At 38.6% G+C, this 23,172-nt stretch overlaps 2 protein-coding genes across 2 annotated transcripts in view; one reads left to right on the plus strand and one right to left on the minus strand.

Moving 5' to 3' along the window:
• Positions 1–23,172, minus strand: part of TMEM117 (transmembrane protein 117) — a 227,358-nt gene that overhangs the window by 198,498 nt on the left and 5,688 nt on the right. The gene's annotated exons all lie outside the window — the stretch shown is intronic.
• On the plus strand, positions 174–6,706 carry LOC127020782 (P2Y purinoceptor 1-like). The gene is given in 3 exon segments (XM_050903613.1): positions 174–243; positions 5,686–6,066; positions 6,069–6,706. Coding segments are annotated over 3 exon segments (1,089 nt in total).

The raw sequence follows: 23,172 nt of genomic DNA on the forward strand, positions 1-23,172 counted from the left end.
ATAGCCATTTATCCTGACTTACTGAGAGGAGGGGCTTAATGATAAAAGATATCTCCCTTGCAGTTTGATACCTGCTCTCTGAAGAGCTGCCATTGCATATGGAATATTACCGACACCTTGGATTAAAAACAGTACCCGCAAAATAGAGTTGTGACTTTAGAAGGTCCAGATTAATGGAGAGGAAAAGCACAGCCGGGCACCTAGACTTCTGTAAAATAGATAATTCCAGCCTTTCTAAAACAGGTAAGAGAAAGATTTATTAAGTATTCATTGCACCTGTATTCTCCAAAGCAATATAATTTTCCCTATTTAGCTATTACACACTGATTAATACATACACATACGTATAAATTTCGTATTTTTTAAAGTGCTTTTTCACAAATATTGTCTTTGGCAGGCAAATTCTTACACCTTAACTATCCTTCTACTGTAGCTTATGTTTGGCATACAGGACCTCATTAACTCTCAAGTAAGTACATGAACATCATTTTTTAATGAAAGAAATAGTAGTTTAATCACAATACCGACTGAGTCATTGAGAAGAAAGGAATTGGATATTAGCACAATCTACTTACCTAATTGCATACAAATACTGCTGTATATCACTTATTGTTCCCATCGTACTAGTATGTATAATAAGCTAAATGCAGTTGAACTAAAATATGTGAAATGCTCCACTTAATACTCACATTGCATTATATATCCTTTCATGTCAATTCAGTTGAATATAAAAAGGGAATGCATGAGATGATTACCTAACAGGTAAGATGTTAAAGTAAAAATTGCAAATAATGCTTGATATTTTTATAACAAAACCTAGGACTCCCTGTATAATGCTTTATTAATTTGATAAAATGAGATAAAAGGGTATGCTTTGAGAGCACATGTAACAGAAATATATTGGTGTGTGAATAGTCAGAAATTTGGAAAAGCTATCTGAAAACTGGAATAGATTTGTACTAGATTAAAATACAGTTGCAAACAGGCAAACAAAATTCTCAGAGTAATCCCAACAAATAACACAGTTCATGTAAAATTAGGGCTTCTACTATAAAGAATAGCAAGGAAAAAGGAGCAAGGGGCAAAGAGATTAGATAAGGAATAAAATTACATAAAATAAGCTCTTTAACTCAGCTTAATCTTTTCTTTACTTCAGGCCAAATTAATCGCTTATTATGAACTTGTGAAAAATGTCAAAAATCCCCACAGGTATGACAGGGAAGAATACAGAATCACAGAATCCTAGAATCATAGAATTGTTTAGGTCGGAAAAGACCTTTAAGATCATCAAGTCCAAACGTTAACCTAGCACTGCCAAGTCCACCACTAAACCATGCCCCTAAGCGTCACATCTACACGTCTTTTAAATACCTCCAGGGATGGTGACTCAACCACTTCCCTGGGCAGCCTGTTCCAATGCTTGACAACCCTTTCAGTGAAGAAATTTTTCCTAATATCCAATCTAAACCTCCCCTGGTGCAACTTGAGGCAATTTCCTCTTGTCCTATCGCTTGCTACTTGGGAGAAGAGACCGACACCCACCTTGCTACAACCTCCTTTCAGGTAGTTGTAGAGAGCGATAAGGTCTCCCCTCAGCCTCCTTTCCTCCAGACTAAACAACCCCAGTTCCCTCAGCCGCTCCTCATAGGACTTGTGCTCTAGACCCCTCACCAGCTTCGCTGCTCTACTTTGGATACACTCCAGCACCTCAATGTCTTTCTTGTAGTGAGGGGCCCAAAACTGAACACTGTGTTCAAGGTGCAGCCTCATCAGTGCCAAGTACAGGGGGAATATGGTTCCTAGGATATATTTACACATACAAAATTAGATATTTTTAAAATAAACAAAAACGCTAAACCTAATGGAACTTTGTAAATACAAGTTAAATGCCATATGAATGACTACTAGTGATAAACTGTGAATCACAATTAACTATATACATGAATCAAGATTCTTTTCAGTGACACAATGTTTCTTAGCTCCAAACAAAGTTTCCTCAAAAAGTAATTTTTTTACTGAAACAAGGTCTTCTATCTACTCCAAGACTTTGGAGGCCACATCACAGGTGCAAGGGGAACACAGGGTAGTGAGGACTTCAGGATTTAGGGCCTTGCAACAAACCAGGCAGTAAATCAGCTCATCAGCTGAAACCCGCTTGACTTTCTATAACAGTGTGCAGACGCTGACGGGGACAATGACAGAGGAGCTCGTAGATATTGTCAGAGAGTCACAGATCTAAGCCATATTTCTTTCAGGTCCAGGAGAAGAGACTCAAGAGGCAGATACAAAAGCTGAGTCAATCAAACAGGTCACTTTTTTAAAAACTAAAACTTTTCTAGCATCTTTAGATCCACAGCCCATAAGATGGTTGGATTCATTAGACTGCAGAAACAGAAACAAGAGAAGCATAAAATTCTTACCCATGAATTTAGCATGCTTTCTTGTCTTAATTATGAGTGATGGAGCCCATAAACTTCAACCCTTTCCTGGGCATATGTGTAATATTCTAATACCAAGACCTTCATTAAATCAGAGGTATTCCTTTAATTCTGGATGCCCTATCATGTGATTGCTCTTTCTGTCCATTTAATGTTCATGGCCATCTCCATCAATGGCTGAAACTGTTCAGCTGAAAAATTAATCTCAATAAATTGGAAGTATTTTTTAGCCTTGAAAATCCAATCCTACTTTCATCAAAGTCTGGCAAGTCTGTTCTTAGTCAGCACTAACAACATATGCAACTCCTCATCTGTCACAGTATAATGTCACGGTGCTGTTGCTCATTCTGCTACTGCTAAGATGTGTGTATGCGTGTTGGCTGGCTTTGTTTAAGAATACACGGACTTAGCAGTGAACACAGCAATGTTCAGAAAAAGAAAGTTTTCTTAAACCACAGATGCAAAATTCTGGTCTTGAACTGTGAAGATGATATAGTCACATGCTGTAGCTTGAGTTATTCTGTTGGTGCTAAGACAGTAAACAGAAAACTTGCCGTTGTCTGATATAAAAAAAAGTCACTTCTGAAAATCATTACAGCACATATGCAGGTCTACTGGATATCAGGGTAGCTCCAATGGCCTCAGGATATAGCAGGGCAGGCTGACTGTCTTCCCACATGCAGTGAAACTGGGTCCTGATTGTACAAGGCTTCAAATTCTTCTGATGGAAGACCAGGAGTTCTTGTTATAGCACCAAGCTGGGGTTGAACTCCTTGTGCTCTTCTCTTGCTTATTATGTTACCTCAGGAAAGGTTCTTTTTATCTCTGCGCCTGTTCCCTTGTGTCCACCCTGTAAGTCACTCACATCAATTGCAAAGCACACTGTTTCAAGAATCTAGTCTTGGTTACGGCCTCTAAGCTCTACTATAATACAAAGAATTAACAGGACACAGTAAGAATATTTCAGAAATTTCAAATATGAATCCCAAGGTAGACACACAGGAAATGCCCACACACAGACATATTTTCTAATGACTCTCCGAGCTCCAAATGCACCTTACCCAGCTGTGCAGTTCCAGCCCCTTCAGCTACATAACTAACTTCATATAGCTCAACCCTGAGTGCAGCCCAGTAAACTGAAGGTGATGAAGGGGATAGGGGATTTATTAGTTCAGGTCTGTAATTGCCCTAACACAGTTACAAGGCTACGCATCCAGGCTTTATCCAGCCAACTTACAGCAAAGTGGAGCAGGCGGCACAGCTGTCTGCCTCCCTCCATTTAGACCTACCTACAGTTCTTTTCCAGGAGCTTGATGAGATCAGGAACCTGGCATTACAATTCCCTCATGCAGCTATAGCCGTGCTGTTTGTAGATGGTTTAGGGCTTATTTATACTGCCAACACAACTTGGAATCAAGTGTTTAGTGCCCTCATTCGTAATTATTGAAAAGGAAAGCAGAGAGGTAGGAAATATAATTTAATTCAAAGCACACATGAACTCTAGCCAAGAGGATTTTAGGAAAAGATAACTTTCCTATACATATTCAAACTCCTTTCAATTGAACACGTTATAAGAAAATATTACTTAACTGTATTGTACCTATTAGGGTGGCTACATTTTAAAGAATTTACAGAGATATATTATAAAATTCAGCTGAAGAAAAAAATTACCAAAGTTTATGTAATTTTTTGTATTCACAAAGGCTAAGTAGAAGAGTAGGGAAAGAGTACAGCTACCCTAGGTTAAAGTACAGTGCTTCAATACTTAACAAAATACATTTAGAGAGCAAACATTCCCCACCTGTGAAATACACTGTGAGTAGAACAGATGGCTTTCTATCCATATTCACTTTCTGGAAAGTCATTTGACTGTTTTTGTTGCTGAGCTTCTAGAGAAACAACTTTCCTTCCTAATTTCATTGAGTACAGTCTGAACTAGGTTTTTGTCAGTTCACTGCCTGGGTGAACTATAAATTTGCAAAGCACAATAATGCAGTCTCTATTTAGCAGGTCTCCACTGTAGCTCGTGTTTGTTATATTTTGACCTGTGTCTGTGAACATACATTTGGAAAAGTCATATTGTATTAAGGTTGACATGAAAGCAAAACATGACGTTTGAAAAAAACACTACTATCAACTTAATGGTTGAAGTTGTTTGAAAATTTTCAAGTAATCAATAACATTTTGAAAAAGTCCTTTCTTCCACTCAAAATGTGGTTTGTACTGAGCAAAATTTTATCCTGTCATCCTATCAAGCACTGTAGTGGGCTCTGATCTATAAATGGCTATTTGGATGACCCTCATACGAAGCTCCTGCTTGGACAGACCTTACAGTTTGGCATCTGCTGCATCGTTTGGAGAGAGGTTCTAGAAACATAACAAACTGCAATTGGTGACAGCTCATTCTGGCAGAATATTCCAGGCTTTATTTTGTTTTTATTAGGAGTAATTGGGATTAAACATAAGACTTTACAAGCATAAAAACCTTGCTTTGAAAAATACACTGCAGATCTATATTCCAGATATTCCGTAACGGGCATTGATACAAACTGGGCCATAAAGAGTGAGACAAAATGAATTCTCTCTAACCCTACCATAAGCACAATGTTTTTGGCCTGGGACATTCATTTACAGAAGAAAGTCAAAGAAAAAGAAAGAAAAAATACTTTGTCCAGTGCGTTAGATGGAAAGGTTGCTGTGGCCTTCACCGCAAGCAGGATTTCATCCTGATTTGTTTTGATGCTGTCTTCCGGATCTCAGTCACAGCCCACTGCACAGCTGCCCACATTACACATGCCTCTAGGCCCAGTATGGCACTCAAGGCAATCAAAGCAAGGATGGAATGAGCATGGGCAACTACTGTCCTCCTGTTCTCTCCTCTGCTTCTTCCAAACATAGACACAGATACATCAGTGGGCAAGGGGACGCTGCGGTTACTGAGGGTGCGTGCTTTTTTTCTCTCATCTGTCATACAGTACACTAAATATTAGAGAGGAAAGAATATAAAGGTTTGGATAAAAGTTCATGAAGATCTGCCTGTGCTGGTGTTGTAGAGTAAGCTTTAAGTGTTACCTACTTGGAATTTACATTTTTTTCAGATAGAGGAGAGCTTGTACATCATACCATATTCTGAATTCTTCTGCCAGTTCAAACATACTGGATTTAACATAAAAGTTTTGAATTTTAAATTCAATACATCTAATTCAATTTTTATTTTAAAAGCTGTTGGTCTCTCTTTTCCCTTCAGGCATACTCCGTGGAAAGATGATGAATGGTACATGCACTATTTTAATTTGCAACAGAAATGCTAAGCTGGAGTGGTACTGTTATTTGCTGATTCTGGTTTGCCTTTTCACTTTATTAGTAGGATTTCTAGGCAACATACTTGCACTACGACATTACGTGTACTGCATGAAGACATGGACTACCAATACCATATTTCTCTTTAATTTGGCACTGTGTGACTTGACTTGGACTCTCATGGCACCTTTTTCGGTATATTATAGTCTCCAGAAGTTAGCTGTCTATTCCAGTCAAGCATTTTATCAGATCATAAGACTATTTTTTAGTATTAATATCTATGGAAGTGTCTATTTCCTGACACTCATCAGTTTTGACAGATATGTAGGGCTGTCCATCCTATTACTTCATTAACATGGTGGGACAAAGGAAAGGCCATGTTTTGTACCATCGCGTTATGGATCTTCATAGTGATTGCATCGATGCCGGAGATCTACTACACAGTTGCAGCTGGAAGACAACACGACATCATAGATTCCCTGGATGGCACTGAAGGCCCTTTACAATTTGCAGTGCCATTCACACTCTCCAAGATTGTATTGAGATTCCTAATTCCAGTCACAGTCATCTTTACATGCTATATGTTGACTCTCAAAGCATTACTACAATTCAGTAAACGTCAGCAAAGAAGGAACAGACTTGTTAGACCTCTGTTACTGATTTCAGCCGCTATGATTGTATTTGCTGTTTCTTTCATACCTTATCACGTTATGATGATGGTGATACTAATATACAGAATTAATTGTCAACCACCCTGTGGGAACATAAGCACATTAAGTGCCATTTATGAAGTCACAGAGATCATCTGCAGCTTCAACAGTTGCCTTGACCCAATCATTTTTACGGTAGCAAATAAGACATTCCATCAAAGAATTAAAAGTATAAAATGTCATCCCAAATGCCAGTGCTGCTGTTGTCTGACAGGAACGGTAAGGGACATCACTCTGTCCCCAAGAACAATGACTTAAACATCGGTCTACAAAGACATGCACCTCCCACTGCCCATTTGGCTTTGTGTCATCAGACCCGTTTAAAATTTGGTCTCCTGTATTGTACAGCAATCTCTTGAATAAGCAAGAATACACAGCAATGCAGAGTAAAACTTAATGTGAAAAAAAACCACTAGCAACTCCTGGCTTTACAGAATTGGCATTTTAAATATTCTTGTCACAAATATACCTTAATTCATTGTGAAAGAGCACTTCTTACCTGTATGTACATGCAACATGGAATGAACAATGAAGAAAAGTTCTAAGTAGCTGCTTTAACTCTTGGCCAGAAAAATACAGTAAGATTAAGAGCACACAGTGTTGAGGAGTCTTCTTATAGTTTCTGTTAATTATTCTTTCATCTCTTTGTAAGTGCTGCTGTGATTGGACTGTGCAATTAAAAACAATCATGATGCTTACAGCTGAACTTCTCGAGCATTTGCAGAGAGGCTTTCTACAAGTACTTCATTTTAATGCTGCTTGCACTAGAGTTCCACTGACACTGCCAGTGGAACCTCATTAACCTGGGTAAGTGCAGCACATTTCCAAAAACAAACAAACAAACAAACAAAAAATAGTAAGATAAAGTCCCTGAGGACAGTCAGAGCCACAGTGAATCTGCTCATGAAGCAAGCAAGCACAGATTGAAGAGCTTTGTTAAGTCTTCCCCCAGGCAGCAGAGGTTCCAAACCAACAGGCAGGGCACACTGGTGGTGTCCCCCAAACCCCGGGCAATTACAGCTGTTTCTCGTAAGTGTTCTTATGCTTCAGGGGGGTGTGTGGTTCTGCCATGAACTCTGAACTCATCAACAGGGAGAAGTGTGCACAGGAAAAGTTGTGAAATCCAGAGGTGGCTGAGCTGCAAGAAGAGTACGAGACGCTGCTACACAGGAGTGCTTCTTCTCCTGTTCATTTAGGGTCTTAGCATCACAGTTTCAGGACAGTCTAAGGTAATTAGTCTACAGTGCATTTTAATCATTAAAACAGCACAATACATAGGCATCAGAACATCCACCTTCAAGAGTCATTCAGTATGTGTTCTTTCAACACATTGTATGGGCAAAATAATCATGTTCCATGATCAACCGCCTGCTGACCTGCTTTCTTGCCAAGTCCCACACGCTACCTTGTTAATTATAAAAGCCCATGTATCAGTGAGCACATTAACTTTATTTTCAGAAGTTACTAGCGAAAAAGTACTTTCTAATATACTTTGTACAGTGTCTTAATTCTTTAATTTCCATAGTTTTAATATAATTTTGTCCTCACATGTCTCTATGTGAAAATAATTCTATTCTACATGGGTATTAAATCTCTCTCGTTGTATGTTTCAATTGTATTGAGTAAATATATATGTATATATAATATCTAGAACAATGGGTTTTTTAATTGTCTGTAACTGTGACATGAAATGAAGAACCAGGTCCTGATAATCTGAAACACTTTACGTGTGTTTGGATGTACTAGCAAACTCACAGGATCTCGTAGCAAAATTGTGTGCCTATATTCTGTGCAGGGGAGTTATGTACTCACCTCATTGTAAGTGCTGCTTTTTTCCTTTGACAATTTCTTAATCTTTCAATTTCTCCTATTTTAAAAGAAAAATATTCATCTTTTTTTCTTATGCATGAATTGTCTATTGGAAGCATGACAGGGTTATTAACAATGCATTGGCTTCCTTAAGAAAGAGAGCTTTTTAATCCATGAATGGGCACCCATCGGCAATTACCTGCTCTAATATACACTTACATCTCAGACTGATACAGAAACAATGTCAATGCCATTTAGCGACAAAGGTGCTCTCAGCATGAAAAAGGATAGAACAGGAGAGATTAGTGTGAAGCTCTGGGCTAAATGAGTTTATTGCTCCCACCGATTGCACCCAAGACTGTAAACAGTAAGCTATTTCCATAATCAAACACTTGCCATTTTTACCTTTCAATCTATCTTTAAAGGTACAGATACACTGTTTCTTTCTCCTTTCTCCACCGCAGTATTGCTTTTCAGCAAGTTAATTTGTCTGTGTTCGGGCTGGGTAAAATTCAATGTGAAATCAAAATACACTTTTCTAGACACAAAATTAAACATGAAAACTCACTGCAGTCCTGGCCAGAACAGATAACTTCACACCTCTGGAAAGCAGAGATTCTCAGGTTTTACCTGCCAGGACTTCTAACATATGAGCTTTTTCAGGAGAGACAACAATGACTTAGACCAGCAGCTTCTCTAAATTTTCTACAGATTTTCAATAGCAAAATGGTTGTTTTTCTGTTCAGACATATAATTTTATTCTCACTGCATAATATCTACTATATAAATGTTAATGTTACTATTACCTGTTAAGCAAGTATCATTAGAAAGATCTTTTGTTGTTAATGAGGAAAGAAGCATTCAACTCAGAAGAAATTGTGAAAAATATTATGAAAGTCACTTCTTGATTTTGGAAAAAAATGGAATTGTTTCTCTTGAAGTGCTGCCTTTATAACATCTATGAATGCAGCCTGTGCCCACAAGTACCCAAAGTTGGCAAGAATAAAATTTAAAATTTCAATAAAAGATTGGATTGAAAGCCTCCAGTGAGCTCAAGACGAATACAGTAATTAAAAAGCTTCACAGATAACCCTTCCACAACTCATATGCAATGCCTTTTGCAAGCTGCATTAATGTAGACTGCAGAGATTCTCAAGCAAAATCTAGGGTTTCTCTGCCTGTGTTTCAGCGTGTAAAAAGAAAAACTAAGGCAACAGTAAGGAAACGCTTTAAAGTCAATGTGAGAGTCTGACTCAAAAAAAAGCTAGGGAGAAATTTCATTCTGGTCAGGTAATCAGAACATAAAACGCATTTAACTGAACAAGAATGACCTTTATATTCTCGGTGTGACTGAACTATGCAGTATACTCACATAGAAAGATGCAAAATGAGATGCTTTTTACTTTCTGTCAGCATCACCCTACCAAAGAGCTGCACGGTCCAGGGCACACATGAAGGAGCAATGCCAGCAACTGCCATCACGGGCCTGGGAAGGTATCAAGGAGCGCTTATGGCGCTGTGCCAGTGACAAGGGAAGGGCTGGGGAAGCAAACAAGCAGGGACCTCCTTTTGCAGGGGAGAAATCAGATCTCAGCCAACTCAGAAGATAAAAATTGCCATGAAATAGTATGTGTCAAGATGATACTGTTTTCTGCTGTGTATCCTTTGATCCTCCCTGACCCCCAAGAACATGAGCAAGAGATACAGGCAGCATGGATGGAAGCCCTGCTCTAAACTCTTTGCTGGGGACAAGCAGGAGCAAGCTGGAGACTCCTCTAGTTCACTTATGTAGGACTGAGCAAGGTGGGTGTCCTAACTCCTCAGTTCACTGTTCTGGGCTCACCTGCAGAACAAGGGACAAACTGTTTGGACTCTGAAACTCTAGTAAAATCTGTTTTTCTGTGTTGCTCCTTTTTGTGTCCCACTGAAAGAAAAATATGGAATAAACTGTGTTACAAACGTAAATCCTTGCCTCCATGTCCATCTCTGTAGCTGGATGCAATCCTACATGGTCCACACAATCCTATAAAGCTTATTAATTTTCTATCAATAAAGCCATCTGTAACAGAGGTCCCAAGGTACTCACACACATAAAAGAAAAAGGGAAGGAACAGCAAAGAAACCACCTTATGCTTCTGAAAAGATTATTCCCAACCAACGCCGAATAATGAAGAACAGAAGTGAAAAAAGAAGACGGGGGCATTCCTACAAAAAGTATCTGTGTCACAGTGCCTCTGTCATCTGTTCTCCTGGCCTGGGCATCTCACACAACATGCTTTGTGCTGGGTTGAGTCTAAAGGCACTGGGTAATCCCTAAAAATCACCTTCAGGACACAAAACTCATGAAAAATCCTTCCCTCTCTCACCCTCAGCTATTCACGTTCCTCATGATACTCAGCTGTGAATACACCCTAGTAGCTGACAAGGCTTCTAGCCATTTGTTTGCCTGTTCATAAGTGATTCTATAATCAATTAAACACACTTTTTAAAAGTGTTTTTGTTCAACTAGGCTGAACTAATGCTAATGTTGTCCTGACTGAAATCAAAGGTTTTCTACAAAATAAAGAGTTAAAAGGCACAAGACATCTGTTCATATTTACTTGGTCATATTTTTATTTGGAAATACATGCTCCTAAAATGTTTTATTATAATAGTCCCCAGATAGAATGACAGAAACAAAATTAAATAAGTTTATTCCATTTTGCTACAATAAGTGAACAATAAACTAAACAGCTAAGAGCCAAAGTCAACGTCTGCTACTATGACAAGTATGTTGCAATACTGGTTTCTCACAGATCTTTGGATTAAATCTGAGGACATGGTATCCAATTAAATGCCCAACTGTTATAATGAGTTTGAACACATTATTGAATGTTGTAATAATGTATTAGCCTACAAAACTGACTGCAAGGTAAGGGTAGCTTTCATGTACCATATCTAGATTCTGAGATATTACAGTGATGGACATCTTTGTAATATACTAGATGAATACAAAATAGACCATGGCCTGAAAGATTTGACTGTTTATGTATGTGCTCAGCTGTGGTCAGAGAAACAACTTGCTCATTTACTACTTTAAATGCAGCATTGTTTTGTAAGCAAAAAGTGTTAAAACAAAAACCTCTAAGTTAAAGAGGTAAATTTTGCTACAAATGTCCCAAAGCTGCTTTCTAAGGAAAGCCATCTTTATGCATCCACTGTTCTCCATTTGTCTTTTTGTAATACCTTTATCTCACAGACAAACTACCTGACATTTTCACACTTATTAAGACATAGGCTTACCTTTTTAAAATAAAAATGTTCAAATGTTCCTGAAAGTTTGGTTTTCTCTTCAATATACATAAATGAATGTATTCTGATATCAAAGTTTTTCTTTTCCACGCCTCTGAAACACCTCACTTAGCAAAAAGCTATGACAAACAGTACCACAAGGCAGTTAAAATACTTCACCTTTGTACACTGCTTTCATCAGTGGAAGCCAAAGCTCTTCAGGCAGAAGAAAAAATATGCCTAGACTGATTCTACAGTCAGAGGCAGGTAACGGGGCTAAGTCCACCATCTGCCTTGCAGGGAAACGTAGTTTCTCTGCTCCTGCCTTAGAGAAACATCCGAGTCTCAGGGCTGCCAAGTGTCCCCGCGCTGTGCCTGGAGCCTGCAATCAGAGGTGATGGGACCTGCTGGCCCCCGTGCAGGGACCTACCACCTCTATAGTCCCCCCTCATGCTCTCTTTTCAGGCCTTCTCCCCACTTACCACTTACCAGCTCGGTCCCTTCCTCTTCACGTGACTCAGCATGGATGGGGCTTCCTCCGGCTGGGAAAGGTGAACCTTAATCAGGGAGCATTGCAGTTCTCAGCTTTTGCAGTCTAAGGTAAAATGCAGCCTAACAACGTCACAAAACGTACTAGTCAAGGTCTCAGCTACTGACTTAGCTAGAAAAGTGATGTCCTCGCAAAGTACATCGTGTGCTAGGGCAACGGGAACCTAGGATCTCCGCTTTCCCACCAGTCCAGCCAATACCGGTCAGAAGACCGACATTAGTAGCCAGATGTCTTTCCATCAGGCTTCCTGTGCAGCCTGTCTTACCTGATTTTGGTGGTCTCGAGGGCCTGGTCTGAACTAGAAACCGCAGGTGAGAAAATGCAGGTGAAATGTATAGCACTCTGCCCTCCTCTAAAATGCCACATAGCCTTTAAAGATTGTTTGCTATTTCTCAAAGAAAAAAGAATAGAAATACAAATGTTCATAAGAATGCACATTCATCTTTTAATACAAAAACAAGAACAGGAAGATGGACTTCTGCTGCTGCAAGGAAAGGGCTGACACTTTCTTTTCTTAATGGATTCCCCAAAGGCAACCGAGAGCAGGGTGGTAATGGTCAGTGCCATCTGCTGTACCGAACGTTGCAGGGGATTCATAAAGGCACCACATCTCCCTCTTTGCTTTACATTAATGTCATTACTATTACCTAGATGCAATACCTCGAGCTGCTGTTGTGAAAAAGCTGTAAAATGCAGATAATGTGGGACGACTTAAAGCTATGCCAGAATTACAGTGTGTAGGCAGGTTTAATTCTGAATTTTTCTGCCTCTGTCAATTTCCATTATACAGATTTAACACATAATTTTAATTATAGACTTTACTCTTACTGATGTTATTACTTCAGGTTTAGACAATTGTGCTGATGCAGTTAAAAGGAAACCTGTAAAAATAGATATTGATTTCCTATAATGTTTTAGAACATTTTTTAGTAGGGAAGCAACTGAAAACCCTGTGTTAGCAATAGAAAATGCTAATGTATTTGTTCTTGAGGTGTAGATTTTTTAATTCTATGTGACTGTATCCCAGGTTATAAAATGAATGTGAAAAAAATTTTCTCTCTTTAGATGTCCTCACTGCATAACAAAAGAAAAGTTGGTTAGAGGGCACGTAAGTATTAATTATATTTTTGCACTCTTTATCCTTTCAGAATTTTTAGCATTTTTTAAAAATCTGCTTTTTTTTAACTGCCAGACCTATAAAAGTAATTTCATGATCCTCCTCCTTTTTTTAATTTTAGAGCTACAATGTTTCATCATCTTATATGTAGTGCCTACAGAAACTATATTTTCCTTCTTTGAGTTCACTGGAGTCCAAATTTCACAGTAGGTAAAAGAAACATAGCAGTATTTATATCCAGTATAATGCTGATGCTGAACTCTGAAGGGCAGTGCTGTAATCTCTGTTTTTCAATACCAATTTAGCGATACTCTGCAATGACTTGTCAAAACATTTTTTTCCTATACTGTTTGTTCTTTTTTCCTGAAACTGCACTGAAACTGATTCACAAGCTTATTTTTAACAGTAAATAGAGTTGTTTACAATCTATCTACCACACAGCCTTTTAAAATAAACATTTATAAAGCACTTTTGAGTCAGAAAACAAAGGAGATTTTGTCATCATCCATCTAGGTGCATCTACAGGTTTACAAATGGTCATTCCAGTAAGTGGTCCAAAATGCAGTATTGTGGCACAGTAATTGCAAACCTGATTGTAATATAAACATATAAAAATATAAACATAGTTGAATATGTTTATATGTAAATAGTTTAATATGTTTAAATTATAGCAAATATGCATAATAAACCTTTAGCCTGATTTGAATGAGCAATGCCCCTTTCTATTAAACACATGAAGTGGAGTTTGACAGAAAATAGCCACCCACAACTAACCCCAGTGCTGAATTGGAACTCAAAAGAGATTTAGATTTGACCATAAGCTTTGCCAGAGATTTTCTACGGGACTAAGGCAAGCAATGCTGTCTCTGGGACCCAGTGCAGGGAATGTAAGGGTCACTATTAAGCACGCGTGCTGAGCCATCAAAGACTGGCAGAGAGCAAGAGAGAAAAGAGATTTCCTTGAGGCAAAAAAGTAGTCACTTGGTCCGTAAAATACAGGAGATAGCAGGTGTTCTAACAAAAAGAATTTGTGTCTCAAAGGAAGTGAAACAATGCTCATTTTAATTAAAAAAATGAGCTAGACTCTCTCCTGGTCAAGAACAGAGTACATTATTTTTTGTCTAGACCCCCTCAGCGGATGAGCACTCCCATGCAGGAGGATCCCTCTCTCTAGTTCTAATCAGAGGTGTAAAGTATGCAGAAAAAAAGAAACCCCGACCAGAGACAGTTTTCTGATTTAATCTCAGTATGTACAGATTAAGCACGGGGTTTGTTTTATTTCTTGTCTTCAATAAATATTTGCAACTATGCTATCTGTTTTGGACACCGTGACTAAATCTCACAGTGTACAAACAGGAACCCAGGGGTTACAGAGTGTGTTTGCGTTTCCAATGCACAAGACAAGTGGAGAATTGACGTTGTGGGACCAAGAGGAAGTATATTCCAGTGACAGGGAAGACGGCTCTCTAGCCTGCAATGAAATACGGGGGTATGCACTTAGACCTGAGCATTTTCAGACTTCGTGAAAACTATTGTTTCATAAGCTATATATTTCTCAACTAGCATCTGTATACGCATCCAGACAGACACCTGTCTGAGCACCAAAAAGGGATACAATCAGTTAATCAGGTCCTATATCAGTATTAGTATGTGCTGCAAGCTGCATAGATCTTACACAGGAAAGCTGATTCTTATTCTACCAGACTCAAAATAGCCTTAGGGTCAGGCAGTCGTACTTCTAACAAGTGACTGTGTGGCACTTGCAATATTTTGCAGAATATTGTGCCCACTGTACAGAAGCAGTTGACAAAACCCCAACTCCATTAACCTTGCCCCAGATTCCCAGTTGTCTTACTACCCCTTTGCCCTCCTACCATGGGATGGAGGATGCAAAAATACTAGCTATTTCAACAAATCTATTTCATGATGGCACAACCAAAACAAGTGATATGGAATGAGCTTTCACTGGTTAAAACATTTGCAAGACCTATTTCAACTTTGGGCTGAAGTTTCCAGATGCTGCAAAATTTCTTCAGGAAAAAAAGGTCAAGTTCCCTACTTTGATAACACAGGATTGTGTTTACAGAATTAAAAAGTGGAACTATAGTTACGTCTTCTTTTAACCACCTGCAAACCAGACTTTTTGTATTTGACATTTTTTCATACAGTTGCAAAATTCAGAGGAACCCCATGAAAATCTAAGTATGAATATCTGTTTCATACAGATAGCTTCCACTAATGCACAAATCTCCTGCAATGACATAACATTAAGCATTGCTCATTAATCCTAATTTGCCGTTCTAAAAATGGCACATCATTCACTTGTATTATATACGCTGTGTAATGGTGTCCAAAAAGGATTATTTACTACATACAAATTGAAAGAGTACAAATCCACAATATCAGCTAAACCACCATATCCACAGTATTTAGTAGTAACTTTGGAAAAACTGAGTTTTAAATTATTTGATACTATGTTATCTGCAAAAGTAACCATGACAAATACTATATTGAGAAATATATCTTTACTAGAAATACACTGGATGGAGAAACTGTGTTAACAATCAGTGAAACTTTGGACAAAATAACAGTTCCATAGCAAATTTCCTTTGGAGCTAAACTAGATATATAATGAACCCAAATTTTTATTACTAAAAAAAGCCAGAGGCTGGGTAGGTTCCAGAGTAGAACACATAAAAATACTATTTCACGGTAAGTGCGTAAAAAGCTAGTAAGCTAGCAGGTTGGCGGTGGAAGGGTGGGGAGTACTGTAATTGAAAAATGTTTTAATTTTTCCAAATAGATGCTTTCTCTACTCAGGTTTGGTTTTTCCTTTGTTTTTAAATGAATTATCAATTTAATCATAAAAATGGTGTACAGAAATATTCATTACTATTCTTCATCTAGCATATTTATGTCTCCTCATTTAGAGAAAATAACTCACTGTTTAAGTACCTGACATATTCATTCAATACCACTAGAAGGTGCTCCTCTGTTGAAAGATAATTATTTCTGTCTGAATTGCTTCTCAAAGCTAATTTTCCTCTGATAACTGTGGTTCTGGCCAGTTGTTTACACAGACTGTAATTGCAACAACCACCCCTGTTATACAACAGCAGGACCTCATATGCCATAACCATTACCACAGCACGAGAATAACACATCTGTTATCACTCATTTTCCTGATAAACCCAAATCCCAGCTGAGCAGGACTCCAGTTAGTTTTGCTGGAAGGTGAGGTGTGGAAATCATGGTAGAGCTGACGCATTGTAAAAAGCCACAGTTTCTATAAGGTTAGGAATCATAGAATCATTTAAGTTGGAAACGCCCTTTAAGATCATCAAGTCCAACCATAAACCTAACACTGCCAAGTCCACCAAACCCATTCCTGGAGTAACTTAGGGCAGAATGCATCCCTAGAGAGACATTTGCACACTCTGAAGTCTGATCTGAAGTCTGAAGGCAGAAGGAGAGTTGAACATAAAAAAAAGCTATAAGACAACCATACAAACAGAAGCATATGATCTACACCAATTCCACACCAACAGTATCAGGATATCAAACCGCAACTGGAAATCCAAGGATCAATAATTCATCTTTCATACACAACCTTATATGAGCCTCAACCAAGTTAAGACTTAGTTTGATACCCAGAAAGGCATTCTGATAACCTCTGGGTACACACAGACCGCCTCTGTAAGCTCTTTGCATATACAATAAAAACCTTAACTGAGAGCTGAAATAATTGCAGTTTTTCTAACAAAAAACTTCAGCCTGTGCAATGTCTGAATAGTTTTAAGTTTTGTGTCATCTGGGATTGGGTAAGATTTTGGTGAGAAATAGGAAAGAAAAGGGGAAATGAGGATGGACTGACCGGCTAAGGCGAGATTCTGACTGTTTTAGCTGTAAACTTTGGACAAAGTCTAAAAGTGACCAGTAAGGAATGCAATGTCTGGGCATACTTTGAGAGCCTGGATTTTAACAGTTCTTTTAGCTCAGACAACAGTCACTAGAAAGGACATTTTCACTGAGAGAGGGTAAAGGAAGAAAGTCACCATGCAGTTCAAACAGTTTAAACCATTAAAAACTAAGGTCAGCCCCCAAGGAGAAGCTTCCTGCTGATAAGGAGACATGCACGTGGCCTTTCCCAAATTTCACTATCACAAGGGAAGCAAGCACAGTATAATGCTCCACTGGAGCACTTTGCAGAAGCTGTTGCAAGAGACAAGCTAACTAAGCTTAGAGGCTACTCAAATAGGGTTTGATTCACCAGACAGGTCTGAATGATCAGAATTGAAATAATCAAAGGAGAAAGGTGCTAGTGAACTGTTCAGGATGAAAGCCTTTTCTACCCACCTCTATACGTTAATACGGCAAAAGGCTGTTCCCTGGGAAGTCTGATGCTACTACAGAAAAGCACTGCACCTCTAACGGTGCATCTGTCCAACTTTTAGATGGATGATAATTTATATAGTTCAAGATTTAAGAGAAAGAGAAATAATAAAGACATGTCAATGATGCAGCTTTCAGGTCCAGAATGCTTTATGTGCAGCATGACAGTGCACAGCATCTTAATCTTCAAATAGCCAAAAAAGAGCTCTCCATCTTGAGACACTAGTGTCTTAAGGAACAGCCACAAAAAACAGTACATGGCACTTGTTTCCTTGAGGTTATGCAGCACTTTCTCAGTTTTGCTGCTGAACATTTCCAGCTCTTTCAGAGGAAGATCCTTTCCCTCTCAGAGTAAGGAATGAAAACTTCTTCAATAGAGTAAAAAATGTCTTCACTCATTTTGAAGTTGCATTTATTTTAGGAATACCTTGCTAGACTACATCCAGTACATCTTATATGTATTGAAAAATAACCATAAATTTTGTCTTGAGGCATTTACAATGGTCACAAAATATCCACTGAGACTCCTTGAGAGGTCTAGTTATAAAGGAGTTCAATTTCAAATAATATGAATTATTCAGTCACAAAATGAATAGTGCCTTTCACAGTGCCAAAGACACCTAAGTGACACTGACATACCTAGGAATACACATGCTCTTCCTTCTCTGAGGAAGCAGTCTTTGAAGGACTTCACCTTTCCATAACACGTCACACCAAGGAAATGGCTAGAACGGGCTTAACTTGCTTCCTTGAACAAGACAAAAAAGCATAAGACGGCTTTATGGCATGTCTCTTGAGGGATAAGGTTTGTAACTATAAAAATGAAAAAGAGGGATTGAATATATACTTACGTTGAATATACCTCAATGTAAGTAATGTGCAAATTCCTACACTCAGTTTTGGTCTTCTAATGTAATGGTATCAGGTGTCAATCTGATTTCCAGGGCACTACCCACAGGAGAAGGTGAGTAAAGAACCTGTGTTCTGCAGCAAATGGGGTAACTGTTCCAGGGGAAAAATCTTGTCTGGAGTAGCTGATCTATGGGGAGGAACTTGTACAGTATCAGTGGAAACAGAAGTAAAAATTAATGAATTACCACTAGAGGACACAATACCAAATGAGAGTTTTGCAGCAAATGTATGACAATATCATAACATTTGAGACAAAAAGGATTTTGGCTCCCTAGAGCTCATGGGTGTTGGTAGAGTGCTGAGGGTAAGACTTTTTCAGGTACGTTGTGGACCAACCATCTGCAGGCAGCAGGGCTGCAGTGTAGCCCCTTTGACTCTGAAGAGACCACTGATGCCTGTATTCGTTCTGGTATGTGCCACTAGCACAGCAATCAGAAACACAGTCTCAAGAGAAGTTTGCTTTTTTATCTGCAGCCTAAGAGATGGAAATCTGTAGATATCCCCAAGAGAGTAGTACTCCTGTTTTACTCTTTGAATTTAGATAGGTCATACAGAAGTGACCTCTAATTTAGATAAAAATTGTTCCACTTTTGGCTGCCACAGAGAGGAGGCACATGGGATGTAAGCATGGCCCCAAACCACTTCAAAGTAATCTAAGCTGGTATGTATCAAGAAGAACATCAAGCAAAGTGGAAGGCATGGAGAAAACTATTTGCAAAGACTTTACATTTTCATTTGCTATATGAAAGTGATACAAAATTGAATGCTGCGCTAAGCCCTGAATTCCCCAGGTCAGGAACTCCACAGAAGCTCCACATAAAATACTAGTTTTCAGTTTCTCCTTCACTTTCTACACCTCCGGCACATTACACTGCCAAGAGTGAATTAAGATCTGTATTTTTTGTCACTTATGTCTACAACCACAGATTAGCAAGGGAGCTAGGATATTTGTGGGGATTTGTTAACTAAAGCTGGGATCTCTCAGTTTTTAGGCCTTGTTCCTTTTTTCTCAAGTAAACTAAAATTAAATATTGTTGCTACTGTGACTCTCTAGGAACATTTTCCTTGGTCCTTCCTCATCTCTTTACGCCCTCCCTGTCATAATTCTCATTTTCATTATTTGTTTAGCATATTTGACTTTGGCTGAATCTTGTACAGATTTAGTTTCTTCTTTGCTTTAGTATTAAAAGAAAGTGTGCTTCTTAGTAGACACACATTGCATCAGTGTCCCAGAAATAGAAAACATGATTTAGCATGTGCATAAGTCAGCCTACAAAGCCCTAAGCAGCTGTCCACTTTGAAAGATCATATCCCAGTGTTGCACATGAAAGATTAATCCAAGGCATTCTAAAAGACAGGAAGACCTCAGCAAAAGAATCTGCCTCTTTTCAACCAACAGTTTGGTTTTAGACATTCTACTTTTTCTGGACTGTAGGCAAATGGCCAAAACCAACAAATTTCCCAATATCTTAACGGAAGTAGGAGGATGAAGGAGTTGGTAAATTTGGGGGTTTATAAGTAGATGTGAAAATTTGAGAAGGATTTGCTTCTTAGTAACAGGTAGGCAGGAACAAAGACTACTGCTAACTACTACCTTTATTATTTGTCTTCAGAATGACTGTCAAAGGCATCTAAAAATAGACATATTTTTGTTTGAATTCTGAACAAATTGTTGGGGGCTGGGAAACTGTTCTGGGAGTTACCAGTACAGTCTTTCTTATTCCTATACCTTTATCTCAGCATCCACAGTGGGCTACTGTCAGATACTGAGCCAGAAGCATCACTGGTTTAACCCATAAAGTTTGTAATATTTTAACGTCTTATAAATCACAATAATAAATAGCTGATAATCACATCTGAATCAGGTACTTTGCTATAACTTATTCAATGGTCAATTTGAATATGCCAAAGATATTAATTTTTTTATCATTCCAGGTGATTAACTGATAGATGTATCTATCAATGCAGATAAGGCAATATGCAAAACATGAAAACATGGTTGTAGCTTGTCATTTTTAACTTGTGTCTTAATAAATTATTTTTCTGCCTCTTTATTTGGATACATAATCGAAGAAATCTTAAATTCCTGCTTTGCTGAGCTTAAGGGAGGACACCACTTTAAACATGTTAAATGTTTTGGGATATTTATATCAAACAGGAAAACACTCGGTGTTTTTCTAATTACCATTGTCATCATTAAAATACCATCATAACCATCATTAAATTACCAGCAGCATTTTTATTTGAAAATTTCAAGAGTCTTGCCCCCAAACACCTATGTAGTCATCTGCTCCTAGGCTGTGCTGCAGAGATTGGGCTGCTGCATAACCAGGCAAAGTGAAAGTCAGTTCTAATGAGGCCTTCATAATGGCACCAAAGAACCATAACATGCTGGTGCTTGCGCAATAACGAGTGAGGGCTATTTGTGAATGAAATATTAAAGCATTCCTAAAAGGTAGGTATGTGATACATGGTGGAATTGACTCTGCTTAGGACTAAAATGCAGCTGTCTCTGGAGTGAAAAATGGTAGATGGGTAAGAACATCTCACCTTACTTAGAAAACAAGGGAAATCATAATGCTTTATCTGAACCAAGCTTTGAGAAAATTTGGATGAAAAGTCCTTTGTTTGTAAAAGCTTCACATGATCATTGCTTCTTACAATGAGTTACTCAACATTTACTGTTCATGTCTCAGTTCACCTTGCCCTGAGGCTCTGCTGCTACCTCTACCCAGATGCCCAGTTTGCCCCTGGGAGACTCCTTTCCCAACTGGAGGCACCAGGGAGAGTGTGAATCCTCAAAGCAGAAAAGTCTCTGCTGTTCCTGCCATCCCCTGGCAGGGTCTACCCAGTGGGGAATGGGGTACTGCCCCTTCTGACAAAGAGAGAGAAAGAAGAAAGCAGAAAACTCTCTTTTCCAGCATCTGAAATGAGGTTTATGTGCCTCATCTGTCTCAGGAATCACATTTAGAGATATTTTCTTACTGCTGACCTGTCTCGTAGGGAACAATTACTGATCACTCCTCCTCAAAAGTCACTCTGGTTAGTGAGTACATTTACAATGTTTTTTTTTACTTTTGCCATATGCAAAATATCTATAAGAAATGTATAAACCACACTTACTTACTATTTGCTAAATAGTTCTTAAATCCTGAGGATGTATTCAAAGTTTTTTAAAGCCCAGAATGTTGGGTTTGTTTTTTTTTTCATTTTGGAATTTAAAAAAAAAATGAAATATATAACTTTATAAGGCAGACGCACAGGTTGACTTGGAGTCCCAGCAGAATCACACAAAAAGAAATGTCTGGTACATGAAGGACCTTCTTGCCACTCTGTCAGCCTAAGGGGACCTTTGAAAGGACACAGCATGACTAAGGAGATCACATTCTCCTTGGGGCTTTCCATCGGGCACATGGTGAGGTGATGTTCCACACTAACATCCTCTCCATCTCCTTGCTGTACGGAACAAGGATAAAGGAAAGTTGCCCCTGCACTAGGTTGCACCTGCACTATGCCCATCAGGCTGCTTCTGCTAGGAATAAGCTCACTTCTATTTCTGGAAATTGGGGAACGGAGACATATTATTCCTGTAAGTGGCAGGCATCATTCCAAATTCACTCCCAGTCTCAAATGGAAAGAAAAATCTGAAAGTCACGTCAAAAAGATCAAAACACAGAGTTGACACATCAATATGAAGTAGCAATGAACTTATTTTTAGTTTTCAGTCACTGGGTGCTAAATATTCTCTAGAGCCTTCCCATTATGGATAATCTGACACACGTAGCTCTTCTCGCAGTCTCATGCTGCTGCTTGGGGAACGGGATATGCGCCTCCAGTAGAACCAAAGCTTTCACTGAAGAGAGACTAATCTTTTTGTAACTACTGCCTGTACCTCTCCAATTAAACTCTATAATTTACTACCCAGAGGTAATATGGTATGAGACTGATTCCACCACTAACGCTAAGAGCAGACAATGGCAGTCTTCTCATGGAGCCTGAAGAGAGGAAGTGGCAAGATGTTACGGCTCTTCTAAAAATACAAGAGTAAAAGAAGAAATTAGGAGGTCACTTGCATGCTTTTCATTTATATTTGAAAGGTCACTTGTGGTCTCCCTCATGAATGATGTAAAGTTTATTTTAAACTGACATCTTAATTACTGGCAACGTGCCAGAGCTGGAATCTGATGAGCCTGCACTCATTCAGTGGCTGGCTGCGAGCTTCTCCCTTTTTATGTTTTTTGTTGAGGATTCTGGCTCTCAGAAATGCTTGCTCACAGTCATTTGTGCGTTATTATTAGCAAACTGTTAGATTGGCCCCTTGGCACACATTTTGTAGGACCAAAATAATCTTATTGTATTGCTTCAACATTTTACTGGAAACAAAAGAGGTGAATTGACTGTGAAGCAATCACAGCAGACCTTGAATGCCTTCAACAGCATTAACTTGATCATTGTTATTGAAATTCATACTGAACAGGCTCTTGAAGACAGTATTTTTTTACCAGCTATCACATTAGTTGCTTTCTATTAGGCTGAAGTCATCAATGGAAAAGAAAAAGTGGGAACAAAGTTGCTGGGTATTAAGTGACAGATCTTATTGTAATGTAAGATACAGAGCTGACAACAGAAAAGAATATGCTCTATCAATCAGGTTAGAATTTTATGCAAGTATTG

Source organism: Gymnogyps californianus, chromosome 1 (genome assembly GCF_018139145.2).
Source record: "Gymnogyps californianus isolate 813 chromosome 1, ASM1813914v2, whole genome shotgun sequence".
NCBI classification, from domain to species: Eukaryota; Metazoa; Chordata; class Aves; order Accipitriformes; family Cathartidae; genus Gymnogyps; species Gymnogyps californianus.